The following is a 15,042-nucleotide window of genomic DNA, read 5'->3' on the forward strand; positions in this document are numbered from 1 at the left end:
GTGAGTGTTTGATGTTTTCAACAACGGGATGCTCTCAATGACTCTCACAATGACGTTTCTGTTAAGTAAACCCTTTATTGCAAGTGTTTACAATTGAAAAATTACAGCCTTTTAATTTCAAAACATCCTTGTTGTTCAAACCAGCAGAAGGCAATTTTGTTCAAAACGAAATGAAAATGTCTCTTCTGCTTCGCACATGTTTCTTTCTTCTTGTATGGGATTGCTTTTGTTTGTTTGTTTGTTGGGGTTTAACGTCCGAGCAGCAATATTTCAGCTATATTCAGACGATGAACATGAAATGGATGATAAAATGAACATGAAATGAAAAAAAAAGGATGGGACACAAGGACAATAGGGTCGACAAATTTTGATTGCCACTGGAAAAAGGGGGGATGGGTAAGGTCGGGCAATTTAGCCTCCTGTGGCGGAGCGCAAAGGTTCCTACTCCTATCGAATACCACAGCAGGGTTCTTTAACGTGCGAGGAACGTGGCATTTTTCCCAACACGGTGCACCACTATGGTTTGCGGTCAGGTTTTCCGTATTATAGCCTGACAACCCCAGCATGTAACACGCCAGGGGTACCCCATTCCACCACCTGGGGCACACATCCCAGTTGCTCTGTGGGCAGAGCGCCTAACCCCCGGCTAGGTTTCTGAGCACTGTTTAGTCGCCTTATACGACAAGCTTAGCGCTGCTGCAGGCCTATTCTTTTAACACCCGGACCTGCACGGGGCTATGGGATTGCTGTCAAGGAGACAAGTGTGCAGACAATAAATGCAACAACTCACTCGGTGTACCTCTTATTACTAAACTCAACGCACCCCTTATTGCAGAACTAGATATAACGAGTCTTAATGAACAGATACAGAATCTAATCGGGAAAAAAGTTGACGAAAGAGTGACAGCTGCTATTCAAAACTCAGTTCAAACGTTAGTAGAAGCACAGTTTGCGATTGCAGAGAAGTCTTTGAAGGACTGGATGAACTCAAGCATTATCAAAGCAGTAAATAATCTGAAGGGTGAGTACATTTAAAAAGCATTTTGTACGGAGTTCATTTCAATAGATAATTACAGTAGCACCATTTGACGAAATTAATTATCACACGTAGAAACGGAATATTACTGGTTATACAATAAATCACTGGCGGATCCAGGGGGATCGAGAGGTGGTGCAGGAAGTTGGCACCTCCTTTTTGTTGGAAAATTTGTCATTTTCATGTGAAAAATTGACATAAATGGCAAATAATGTCGTAGCATACCCCTTTTCTGAGGAACCGCGGCTGGCACCCCCTTTTCAACGTGTCTGGATTCGATCCTGAATGAATTATGAACTTGTGTATACACTCATTATAGGGTCCTTCAACGAGAACAGGCAAAATCCCTATATTGATCACTCTGTCCTTCCGGTTCAAATAATCGTTTACGAGATCTTTAACTGTTCGTCTTTCGGGAAAGACAATGGTTGGTCAAATTTATTTTTTTTTTGCATGACAGTTTCGTGCTGCCCGGAATGTAACTTCCTTGCTCATTTTGTGTAGGATTTCGATAAGCGGCATGAGGTAGTTCAGCTCAGGACAATGTGTCTTTAAGTGTTACACCAGCTGAACGTTCTCTAAAACAGACTGATTAGTTGGCATTTCTTTCATCGTTTCGTAATACTTCCTTCTGAGCATTATCAATTAACTAACTGGTAGTTTTACTAATAAAAAAAAACAACAAACAAACAGAATAATATTGAGCATGTTAACTCTAGGCTACAATGTATAATCTGTCAGGTAGAGTGTGTCAATAAAAATCTTTTTGGATAAGAAAATTATCGCTCACTCACACTATCTCTACTTACCATTTGCCTATTATATTGGTATATATTTAAGATAAGATTGCATGACCAGAATTTGGTCACGAGTGCCGAATAAAAAGCACGAATTAATGTGTTCTTTGCACGAGTTATCATATTTTGTTTGTCCACGATAACTAATTGATTATCATGATTCATGATTATTGTATAGACTTTTTCTGTCATTCCTTGCTATTTTTAACATAAATCTAAATTTTTCTAACGGATGATTGATATTCGTGTTGTCACGGTTTGTCCTGAGAGATTACCTAATTTATTTAACAAGGTGAAAATCGAATTTGTTTACACTTGGAACATTCGTTAAATCACGGCTACATGTATTTATATAGTAATCGAGGTTATAATTATTTATATAGTTGATGTTGTCTAGACGAACCTGTAGTTCAGCTGCATGGTGCCCATTTTGGAGAAATGTGCATTTTGTGTTACAAGCACTTGATTTGACGCAAAAACCCTGAAAAATTTCAGACTATTGCTATAGGTAATAAAACACATGATATGAAGCCTCTTTTTAATATTGAGTCAGCTGAAATAACCTGTGATGATGTTTTCAGATTACTGGGGATCGACATAGACTATCAATTGAATTTCAATCAACATATTAATAACATATGTCGTAAGGCCTCACAGAACTCAGTGTGTTTATGCTATATCTCCAAATTAAATAAACTTAATATATTTTATACTTTTATTCTTTCGAACTTCATTATTTGTCCCGTGGCAAAACAATTTTGCACTAAACGTAACTTCTAAATTGAAAAAAAACAAGAGAGCCTTGCGATTTATTTAATGAATCGAGCTTAAGTTTTATCGTGTAAGATTAGAAAGATGTGTACTACGGCTTAGGAGTGCTCTAAGATTTTAACTAAACTGTCACCACTATGTATACATAGCCTTGTTGCATTTTTAAGAACTCAAACTACAATTTTAGAATTTCAAATATTGCAAATTTACCAAGAGTACAAACAACTGCCTATCGTAAGAACTCGTTTTAATATGCTGCAGGTTGTTTTATGGAATAACCTACCTGGTGATTTAAGAGAAATACCAAATTTTAATAAATTTAAAAATATTATAAAATCTTGTCATGGAAATAACTGTTAATGCACGGCTGACCCCATCTATACTCGGTGTCACATAAATAAGATACTGTTAAAATTTGAATAAAAATATTTTCTACGACTTAATTGACACGTACCGTCGTTTAAATTGTCTTAAATGACTTGCTCATTCGTTTAGCCAAACGGCTTCTCCCTAAACATTGAATCGTTAAATTTCGGTCAGATTTTAATTCTCGGTGCCAATATTTACATTGTAAAAAGTCGGCCATGTTTACAGTGATCGGGTTGCTAGGAGATGTTGTTTACGTTTAAATGGTTTGTCAAAAAACCGAAGAACCCAGAAATCATTTCGGCGTTATTTCGGATATCTCGGATTTATTTTACGCGAACAACGTACAATACCGAGAAGTTGATCAAGCAGACGATTGTCACCGGAGTTCGACGGGAACTTACGAACTTCGTTTGTAAACAAATCGTCTCGTAGAAACCAACATGGCGGATATTAGTATGGGATTTTCCCGTAAGGATTTGTTACGCATGATTTAAGCTAATAAGCGACTCGTTGGTACTAACACGTCATGTATATATGCGAACTATCTTCAGATTAAATAAAAGAGAGACAACTCTAGCGGTAAGTCCCAACGGTTTAAAAAGTAGAGCTTCAAATCGAAAATGTGTTGTATGTGACGTCGAGTATAGGTCTTTTCGAGTATATATATTTTATTTTGCTTAAATTTACGCTTTTGCATTGCTTTTCAGCTCACCTGGCCGACGGCCGTGTGAACTATTACCATTACTTTGTCGTCGTAGTTAACAATCTTTCAAAGATCTTCTCTGAAAAACTAAGGGTATTCTGCATAGAACCTATGTGGGTATTTTTGATCTGTTGAAAAACATGGCTGCCGTTACTAAAAATAGAATATAGGAGTCAGACAGAAGTTTTTCACATATATCTCGCAAGCTATTAGATTTGACGGTGCTAAATTGTTTAGCATGATTAGATCTATCTATAGTATAATTTTCGTTTTAAACATTTAAGCCATGTTGGGGTTATTGCCCCTTTTCGACGTGTTTTTTGTTGTTGCTATATTTAATGTTATTTCTTTCAAAAGGCTTCTCCTCTGACGCTACTTGACCAAACATGGTATGAAAATTTCTTAGATTATTCTGCAAAGTATATATATATAATATATATATATGGAGATTTTTTAACATGGCCGCTGTTACTTAAAATAGAACATAGGGGTTAGACAGAAGTATTTCTCATATATCTCCAAAACTGTAAGGTTAAGCCACTCTTTAAATGATCCTTATGGTAAGGCCCAAGATTTATTGCCCTTGAAAAGCAAAAACATACGGTTTTTACAGTTTTTAGCTAATATCTTGAAAACTATGATAGATGGAAGGGAACTTCCAATTGCTGAAATGGTCCGTATGATAAGTCCTACACAGGTCTGCATTATATCAAAGATGTCGGACGACTCCTTATTGCCCTTGAAATGTGAAAAATGATGTCTTTAGCAGCTTTCAGTCAATATATTGAAAACTATAGTATATAGCCAAAAACTCTGAATTGATGGAATTGTGCTTCTAATGTTACATGCACCTTTTCTTTTAAGGTAGGGAGCTACTCGGAAATAACACGAATTTCTGAAAATTTCAAGGTTGCCGACTTTTTACATAAAACTTACTTCGATAGTACCATTATTAGGTGGGTACCAATTTTCGTGGTTTTCGTGGGCAGGCCAGCTAAACCACCAATTATGGTTCCCAACGAAAACGAAATTCCCTTTGATGTTAAGAATCCACGAATTTGTGTTTCTTTCCTTACCCACGAAAATTGGTATCCAGGAATAAAAGTATACTTTAACAGTAACTGTTATTCACCATGAAAATAATATGAATTCTGAATTGGGGAAAAAATGTAAAAAAAAACAAAACAAATACAAAAACAAAAAACAACTTTCAGTAATTTCAAGATGGCAGACTTTGCCTACATATCAACCAATTTTATCTGAATATAAAGTTAAATATAATATAAGTAATTAGAGACCATTCCTTCATTAATTATTCTTAAACAGTTTATCCAAACGAAATTTCAGACAAAATTTAATTCTCTATCCAGATATTTAGAAATACAAAGCAAAGCTTAAATCTATAAAAGTATTACATTACTTTCAGTGCCATCCACGCCATCTACCACCAAACATACAGACTGTACCAGCATATCTGCTTCTTCTCCACGTGGTGTGTACCATGTTTATCCTCCGAATTCGTCTTCTGGAGTTGATGTTTTCTGTGAAACTGGCGGCTGGACGGTATGTACAGAAAATATATTTAAGAATTGGCAATAATAGAAAATTTTGTCTATTGAAAAATAACATAAATTTTCCATGTGCATATTGTTTATTGCGCAAAGTGCAATAAACAAAATATGCACATGGAAAATTTATGTTATTTTTCAAAAGGCAAAATTTTTGTCATAGCCAATTCTTATAAATTAATTTAAAAAAAAGTATTTTTATCTTTAAACATGAGAAAAGTAGCTCTGAATTTAACTGAATAGGGGCGTGGCAATATTTTGTTTTATCCATTGAGATATAACAAAATTATTTTAACCAATCAGATTGCAGTATTTATCTCAAATTAATTTATTTAGCATTGGTGTAAATTTACTCCTAATGTGAAAGTACCATCTTCATTAGAAATATCATGTCTTTTACATGATAAGTCTTTTAACAGTATAAGTTAACAAAGCTATACAAACTAGCAAGAAGCAAGTTATCGCCTGGTCTGGATCATTTTTTTCCCGATCCATTTTTAGTACTAGTAAAACAGATCCAATAAGACATACCTAGTTGATCAAACTGATAAAAAAACGATTTCAAGGTCATACGTGTGTATTTTACTAATTGCTACTCCCTAAAAAAAAGGTCACACGAGGCTTCACATGTACAGCAACCTTACGTTTCATTGTAGTGTCACACATCAACATATATAGTAAAGGTCAACTTATTGAATACACTGGCTTTTCCATCTAGGCTCGGGTAAAAATATGAGTTATACACAGCCTATAATCTTTGACAAGTCATTGAAAAAAAGGGACGACATCTTAAATTGGCGAAATAGGACAGGTAAACGGTTGTCTTTTCAAATAGATAATTAAGCGTACCGGATCTAGATACTGTTAATATATTTTTAACTTTGTTGTTTGTTTATGTACAGCATATTTTAATATTAAATCAATTAAAAGGCTATTTTCAGTTTGAATTCACTTCCCTGACCAATTTCTGCGAACCTATCTAATACGTATTCCGGTTTGCTAGGCGTTTATTGTTAGCCTCCATTGCGATGCTTGGTATCGTACAAAAGTGACAGATCAAGAAATATCAAAAAGAGGATGTAGGCTATGATTTGCTTATTAATGCCCACATTTTGCGCAAAATTATCAAACATTTCTAACAAAAGTTAGGGACGGTTTCCTATTTTGTAAATTCTTCATCAAACCTCTATACCACAAACTCTACTCGGAAAACAATGCCGGTAGAGTTGAAATATATAAAATCAAATAACATTCTAAAATCTCTATCATATGCCTATCAAGCATGACCTACGGTATGTATCACTTCCGGGTCGGTGGCCCTCTGGACCATAAAGAGGTCTTGGGTTGAAAGAGTATGCGATACAAATTTTGACATGTAATATTTAATATCTGTTACATGTTATGAAAATATCGACAAACTACGAATAAAATGAGTTTCCATGACGTATTACCATGACCCATATCTATAGAAAAGTACACATTCATCATTATATGTTGTGGTTCTGCTCTTTGGGTGGGCTTATTATTCATGTGGCTCCATCTTTTTATTCTTGTGTATTAATCGCTAAATAAAATATGGAAACGATGATATATATTGCAGCAACAAAGCAGTCGTTTTGAAAGTAAAGTTTTTTTTTTCATTGTACTATCAAATAAAAACAATATTTGTGTAAAATCTTTCAGGTTTTACAGAGAAGACTGGATGGTTCTGTCGATTTTTACAGAGATTGGGTGTCCTACAAAAAGGGCTTTGGGAACGTAAATGGAGAATATTGGATAGGTTTGTATCCATAGAGACTGGCAAAAAGTCTTACATGTACCAGTTAAGGATTGGTAACATACCAGAAACGTACTGACTGGGTGTTAAGCCATAGTCACTGAAGGTCTTGCATGTAAGGGTTTGGTAACATAACAGGCGAGTATTGGCTAGGTTTTTATCCATTTCAACCTAATGTCTTGTGTGTAGGGGTTTGCAGACCTAGAAAAAACGTACTGGCTAGGTTTGTACATGTAACTATAGATACTGAACGTTTTACAAGGAGAGTTTTTGAAACATAGCAGCGGAGTACATGCTTTTCAGTGTTGATGAGTAACATTGTAAAGAGAACTAGATTTTCTTAAGTGCATTTCTTAAGTGCATTCAACAGCAACATTAAATCATCGGCATTTGCCAAGAATTGTAAGCACAATGGATAATTGGAAACTGCTTAATGTCAAATAGTTAATAAAGCCACAAAGTATAAAAGACCTGAAATCAATTCAAGGATTTAATTATAATTGTTGGTGGACAATCAGAAATTCAACTTCCGTCCCCGTGAACAACATTGCGCGATCGCTGCGTGCTCATACATTTCGTCTTGACTTGACTGGTTGTGACTGTGTATGGTTAGTAGCAAATACCTGGAACGTAGTCCCGGGGTCCAGGATATGTGTTATCTAACCAGGAACGTCAAGAAAAATAGCAAGCCCTGAATGCAATACAGTTTCTGAATCGGTCCGTTGGTAATAAATATATTTAAAAATCAAGTGTGCACACTGTCTCGAAGCTTAAAAATTCAGATTCGGCATATTATTTTCATCCTGAAAACATCATTTTCGTAACGAATTTCCCAGCTTCTCTTATAGGTACAGTTGAAATATTTGGTATATTGATTTTGCATAACGACTTGTACTGTGTCTCCCTTTACCAGCTTCGACTGAATTGGTTGAGTGGGGGTATTCTAAGCACGACGTAGCCTTCAGCATCTGTTTACATAAAAAAAACAGTAGCCACTCTAAAAGAGTTTAAAATTAACATATTTTTAAAAAATACTTACAAGAAATTTCGTGTACAACACATGTACATTGAAAAATTATAGACAGTTATAGTACTCGTCATGAACAGATAATAAAACAGATCATAAATATGACATACACCTCCATAATCTTATAATTTGAAGCAGATTTCAGCAATATAAAACATACTTTATTATAATTAATACGAAATACATTTTTTTCATGATCATTATAATTTTGTTTAAATTCATAAGCATATGTAAAGTCTAAAGAGTTCACTGCACGTAGTAGTATACGAAGGGCTGTTATTCACCTTTAATATAGCTTTTCATCTCTGCCACACTCGAAACAGCTTTGCAGATATGTAATGAGTACTCGTGACCCGTGATTTTTTTACATGGAGAAGATTTTTTTCAAAATCTTCAATCAGCAGGTAGGTCTTATATCTTCTAGTTTCAAGGTTAAATGGTGCAACATCACATCGACATCTATTAAAAAGCGCAAAGTCGCTGTTGCAAATTATGACTAATTTTGCCGACCAAACTTCAAACCACTCCGATTTGGGTATGATTTGATTTTGAGGGTGAAAATAGTGTGATTTATCTGAACTTTTAGGTGTCAAGGCAATATAGTGCTGCGGACAGGTATAAATAAGTGCTTTAGTTTTCGAGTCATATACGGCTGCACCATATGGCAATGGAAAGATAAATGAATGTAGTTTTTGATAGACGGTAATGGAAAACTTCTGAGCAAACTGTACGACAAACGAGATGATTTTCATTCAGAATATTCAAATTTCCTTACATCCCTTCAGCACCTGCGTATGGTGATTTCATATCACAACTCATACGTTATGCCAGAGCTTGCCCTAAGTATCTTGAGTTCTTGTATCGCGCCAGATTTCCTATAATAAGGCTTCTGGAACAGGGTTATGTTGCTACAAGATTGATGTCGTCACTACAAAAGTTTGTAAACTCGTGGATCGTTATGGTGTATCCATCTGCACCATGAAAACTTATTTGTTCGACGAGTCATAGTTTTCCTTTCCTCTTTCGTCTACCCCGGACTTGACTTTTTTTGCACCTAGTTCATGCTTACAGTTTTTAGTGGAGTGTGAGTTGCTGTTTTACTTTTGTTACTTTGTATGTTTGTTTTTAGTTACTATATGTTCTTTGTTGTATTTGTCTGTTTTCCATGTCTGGTTTTTGTCCCTAGATTACATTTTTCGATTTCCGCTAGAAGTTTGGTTCCCTTGATTTACTCTTTAAATACCATTCTTTTCTACCACTTTTACAGTGGTAAAGTAGCTGTGTTCCGCTGGACAAATTATCTGTACTAGAAAAACTAATGGCTAAAATCATGTAAGTATTCAAAATAAAGGTTACCTAATACATGTATCAAATCATGATATCATTGTCCTATATTAAATAAAGAGCATTACTGAGAGTACAGAATGATGCAAAGTAATGTCATACAAATACATTTTATGCATGATGGGACAAATCTATTTGATGGGCATAGTTATATGCTGGATAAGGTTATAAACTGGCGCAGCTGCATAATGAAAGCTTCATAAAGAATTATAAAATAGTAACTTTTTTACTCTTAAAAGTTAAGGACTATGAAACTCGGTTATGGCTCGGTTATTGGTTACTCATTCTGTCTCATTAATGATAGTTAATTTATATTTCATATTTCAATTTGAAAATTGAATCTAAAGGAAGCTTGAATGCAATAGACAGCGTTATTTCAAACATTTCTTTCCCCACCTAATGAAAAATATATTTATCAATGTACGCATTTGAAACATTTAATCAATATTTCAATATCCTAGTTGTTTACAAATGGCAAAGTTACTGGAGGCTGACATGTTTGTTCTAGATGTTGAACCCCACACTTATTTTCCTTTAACCTCAGTATCACTTTGAAGCTTGAATATAAGGATACATTTAACCGTTCTAGTGACTGCAGACCTTTCTTTTTGGATTACCTCCCTTACCCAGGCTTACCCCTTGGGGATTACTCATTCACTCAATTTATTATCGGGGGTGCATGTTTAGACGTAGATAACAGCAGTAATAGGACTTTTACTGCTACCACACTTTCAAAAGAAAACAAATAGTAGAAAAAAATATATATGTATAAATATCCGTTCTACCCGCATTCGTTCTCTCTACTACAGACTATAATTGTGGTCTTCCGTCCATGTATTGGATTAAACAATGCACAAGAATTTCCTCAAACAATGTTTCTTAGATGGATCTGCAAGATAAAGGACACTACAGATACTATAATATTAGCATCATATTTTGACTACACTTAAAGATTGATGGAAATCGAAAATTCATGACCAAATTATACGAAAAACGCGATGATTTGTCATTTCGAATTGTCAACTTACTTTCCATCTGCGGCAACATCCCTTCAGCACCTGCTTAAAGAGTTTTTATATCACAATTCATACGTTATACCAGAACTTGTCGAAGCTATACATACGTGATGATTTTCATTCGAATATTCAACTTCTCTTTCATCTGTGGCAACATCCCTTCAGCACGTGCGTATGGATTTTACTTATCACAACTATTGCGTTATTCCAGAGCTTGCTGTAACTACACAGTCTTCTTGTACCGTGCTAGACTTCTTACAATTAGGCTTCTGGAACAAGATTATGTTGAAACAAGATTGAATATACCACTACAGAAGTTTTATGGTTGTCATTATGAACTCGTAAATCGTTATTGTGTATCCATCTGCACCACGAGAACCGATTTATTCACTGTGTCATAGGTTTTATCTCTCTTTCGTCATCCATGGACGTGACATTTTATTGGCAAATTGACGGGTGTTTCTGAAAAAAAGGAGAGAGTGCTCACCCCTACGACACACCTTTCCGTGGTTCCGGTTTTTAGTGGAGCCAAGGTTGCTCATTTACTTTTGTTTATTTGTAAATGTAATTTTGGTCATTTCATGTTCTTTGTTCTGTTTTTGTCTGTTTTCTCTGTCCAACCTTTATCCCTGGAATACATTACTTTGATTTTCATTCTTAAATTCCATCTCTAATGTCCGGATTTGATGATTCCAATTATTTTATGGTCGACATCGTTTATTTGTTCTATTAGGTGTCCAACATATTGCTTTTTTGATATGCCGTACGTAGAACATGACCAATCCATGTCCATTTTATTCATGTGGTGTCTTATATAATGATGTATTCTTAAATTATTATCCGATGAGTACCGAAGTTATATTCCCAGTTTTAGTTTCAGAGTTATTTAACTTTTTTAATTTTTATTTAAATTTTTAATAGTTTAAGGAATTTTTTATTTGTCGCATGGTAAATTGAGTGAACATTTATCTGTTGTAATTGGCTTTTAAATATCAGTCCCAGTAAGAATCAGGCAGTGTGTGAAACATGGAAAAGACCCACAATTTCTAAAGTTTAATTTGACTTTTTGGACTCAAAATCAAGGAAACAGACAGGATTTTCACTTTGGTAAATTTAGTTTTAATTTCACTGTAATGCACTGAAAATGTGTAGATTCTGAGCAAATCCAGTGACGCAGAGATCAAATAACAAACAGAGAAAGCATCCTTGAGTGAAATTAATTTGTCAGATAGGTGGGATAATGACGTGCAAGTTTCTGATTCTTTCCATTTTTGCCTGATTGTTAATCATACTTTAAATGTTGTTAAAATCGTGTATATCATGATCAGTTTTTGATTAATTTAGGCAATCAATACCTCCATCAATATACTGCCAGCAGAAATTACACAATGCGTATAGAAGTTGAGGACTTCCATGGCGAAAAGCGATGGGCAGAGTATAACAAATTTTTGGTTGGCGATGAAGCAACTAACTACCAACTAATAATATCTGGTTACAATGGAACGACAGGTGGGATTTATTTTTTGCTCTTGTTTTCTGGAAATAATTGTCAGATATTGGAATTGTTTTAAATCACAAGTACGTCTCACTAGTGTCCCACGGGGCAAGTTGCGTCCTAATAAAGACCAAACATATCGAAAAAAATGTGTTGAAATATTTACCTATAAAGTTAGGTTTTTTTTAAGGTTTACGCTAATTTGCATCCGGTAAATACGTTTGAATATACTGACGTACATTTGTAACTTTCTGCCAACAATATAATATTACATACTGAATATTACACGCTAAAATCTTAAAATATACCATGATATGAACCCGAAATTTTTATATCGTCCCCAAGTGCCACCTGCCGGTGGATTGATGTATGTCTAGGATTGATACGGCATGTGATACACATTTTGCAATGTCATATTTTCTATCTGAACGTTCATAGTAGGTGTGCAATATTAGGTTAGCGATATAGGTTAAGGGATGTGATAAAGGGTAAGCGATATGGGTTTAGGGGAGCGGTATAGAATATAATTATAATGCGATATAAATGTAGGGGTATGATACAAGGTTTGCGACATACATTAAACGTTCACTTTTCCCATTTAAGCGTTCGTGCATCGTTTATCGTAATTCCCAATCATCTTCCAAATATACAGAGGAAGATGTTTACAAAATGCTGGAATTTTTAATCGAGAACATATTTGTCCAGTGTGGTGGACGTGTTTTTCGACAAACGGTCGGCATTCCAATGGGAACAAATTGTGCTTCTTTACTTGCTGACCTATTTCTTCACTCTTATGAGGCTGACTTTACAGCTGACTTGATCAGAAAGAAAGAATATCTTTTGGCTAGATCCTTCAATCTCAGATTCCGCTTTATAGATGACGTATTATCTTTAAACAATCCTAATTTCGGGGATTTGATACATCGCATCTACCCAAAAGAACTTGAGATAAAGGATACTACAGACACTGTGAAGTCAGCCTCATATCTTGACCTACACTTAGAAATCGATGGTAAAGGAAAACTATTGACCAAACTTTACGACAAACTGATGACTTTGCATTCAGAATTGTCAACTTTCCTTTCATCTGTGGCAAAATCCCTTCGGCTACTGCGTATGGAGTGGTCATATCACAACTCATACGTTATGCCAGAGCTTGCCGAAACTACGCTGACTTTTTGTATCGCACTAGAACTGTAATAAATAGGCTTCTGGAACAGTGTTATGTTGCTACAAGATTGAAGTCATCACTACAGATGTTTTATGGTCGTCATCATGAGCTTGTGGATCCTTATGATGTATCCTTCAGCACCATGAAAACTGATTTATTCAACGGGTCATAGTTTACTTTTACTCGTTTGTCTACCCCGGACTTGACTTTTTATGAGCAACTTGACGGGTGTTTCTAGAAAAGCAGAGGACGCTTACCATACCGGTGCATCTGGTCCATGTTCCCAGTTTTTAGCGGAATCCGAGTTACGTACCATTCTGTGGAAGAATCGGGCAATGAGTGGCACATCATTTTCCTCAGTTTGGTCTTTTTGCCTCAAATATATTCAAATACATAAAAATATGAAAATAACTGAAAAGCTATTTAAATTTACCATGCAGTACTGGTGACATAGATATTTTTGACTGCTTATATAAGGAAAGAGTTCAGGGAAATTTATCCGCCATATTTCCATAGTGCATTTTAACTAAATTTGTACCATCAATATCTTAAAAAGGGAAACGTTATTAACACGTAGACAGTAATTACTTGAAGTTATGGGGTATAAATACTTGGATAATGCAATAAAATATCTGTGCATTTTTATTTCATGTGCCACACCTTATATACAATTTGCCTGATTTTTAGACGGAGAAGTACTTACAAACTACGTTTTAACATGCAGGTTATGATTTGATGTTATTCCATAATTTTGACGTCACAGGAAATAAATCGTTCATATCTAGAGAAGCATGTCATGGTTTGAACATAAGGACCAAAACTTAAGTCCATGTCTTTAACCCCACTTATGACAAAAGAAAACACTTCCTCGTTTTTGTTCCGTGGATTCGAAGATTCGATGAATACTTTAACATTACGTTCAACACCCTTATATATCTAAAGGGGTTGAAAGTCTCGTTCTGGTTTCATTTTCTTAAGAGGAATTAATTGAAATCTGAAGACTGATCTGCATTTCGTTGATTACTTCAAGGATCTGGAAGCGCTGCATTACAATGCGATTCTTCAATTTTATGCCTTTTCTGCTCACGTTATTTTGACACGAACAGATGTTTTGCTTTTAATACTGACCTCAACGGTCTGTAAATGAAAGATCTCAATGCATTTAAATGGTTAAACTATGACCCATTCTGGTGAAGCTATGGAGTCACGTGATGAAACTTACATACCCTATCGAAGATGACTTAATTTCATGTTCACATCTGTTTTCAACAATGGATTCTGTACATAATGAAATGCGTTCTGATTATTTCAAGATAACCTTGGTTCCCTTGATTACTCTTTTAGTCACAACCCGTTGATCAGCATCCGCAACACTTAGACTTGTTTCAGGCTAATTATTATGAGAAAATTTCAACTTATTGTTTAATTTTTCGTTGGTTCGAACCTGGCGAGTCACACCAAAGACTTTGAAATAGGTAGTTACTGTTTCTCCGTCAATCACATGGTATTTATAAGAAGGTAGGATAAAGACTCGTTGGCTGGGAGTCTGAATAATTTTTCCACAGCAATCCTCTGTATCCGCCACTTTTAATAATCATTCCATCGTTACATAAATTATTGTGTTGAGGGGTAGGGGTAATAAAGTTTACATGTTAATGGTACATTGACGACAATCAGAGTTCTTTAGAATACCATTATAATTACAGATACTAGTAGGCAGTCACCAGTGAGAGTCTAAATCATGAAGTTACTTTTTTTTTATTTTGGTCGAGTTCCTTGCTGATTTGTACAAATGTATCATTGTAATTATTTTTTTTTTATTATTATTTTTTTAAATGTCAAAAACTGCTTTTCTCTTTGTTTGGATATAATTTCCTTGTAAAGTACCAGTCCATATAAAGTACAGACACGGCTAAGTGTAGATTTCATACAAGGTGAAAAAAATCCCACTGAATAGTGATGTGTTTT

At 35.0% G+C, this 15,042-nt stretch overlaps 1 protein-coding gene across 2 annotated transcripts; it reads left to right on the top strand.

The window, feature by feature from the left end:
- The first annotated feature begins 268 nt into the window (after nt 1-268).
- Nucleotides 269-12,033, top strand: LOC148596950 (angiopoietin-related protein 1-like). Of its 2 annotated transcripts, none has more exons than XM_088562977.1 (3): nt 269-1,021; nt 5,103-5,239; nt 6,928-9,565. In XM_088562977.1, the coding sequence occupies exons 1-3, from the start codon at nt 982-984 to the stop codon at nt 7,036-7,038; spliced, it is 288 nt and encodes a 95-aa protein (XP_088419103.1). In that variant the 5' UTR covers nt 269-981; the 3' UTR covers nt 7,039-9,565. The 2 variants fall into 2 exon arrangements, 1 of the variants encoding a protein (XP_088419103.1); XR_015918919.1 differs by lacking the exons at nt 269-1,021; nt 5,103-5,239 and adding exons at nt 6,216-6,323; nt 11,753-12,033 and having other exon boundaries at nt 6,928-7,024.
- The last annotated feature ends 3,009 nt before the right edge of the window (nt 12,034-15,042 follow it).

This window comes from Perna viridis, chromosome 15 (genome assembly GCF_037379345.1).
Source record: "Perna viridis isolate PV_CMFRI_1.1 ecotype Kerala chromosome 15, ASM3737934v1, whole genome shotgun sequence".
Lineage (NCBI taxonomy): Eukaryota > Metazoa > Mollusca > Bivalvia > Mytilida > Mytilidae > Perna > Perna viridis.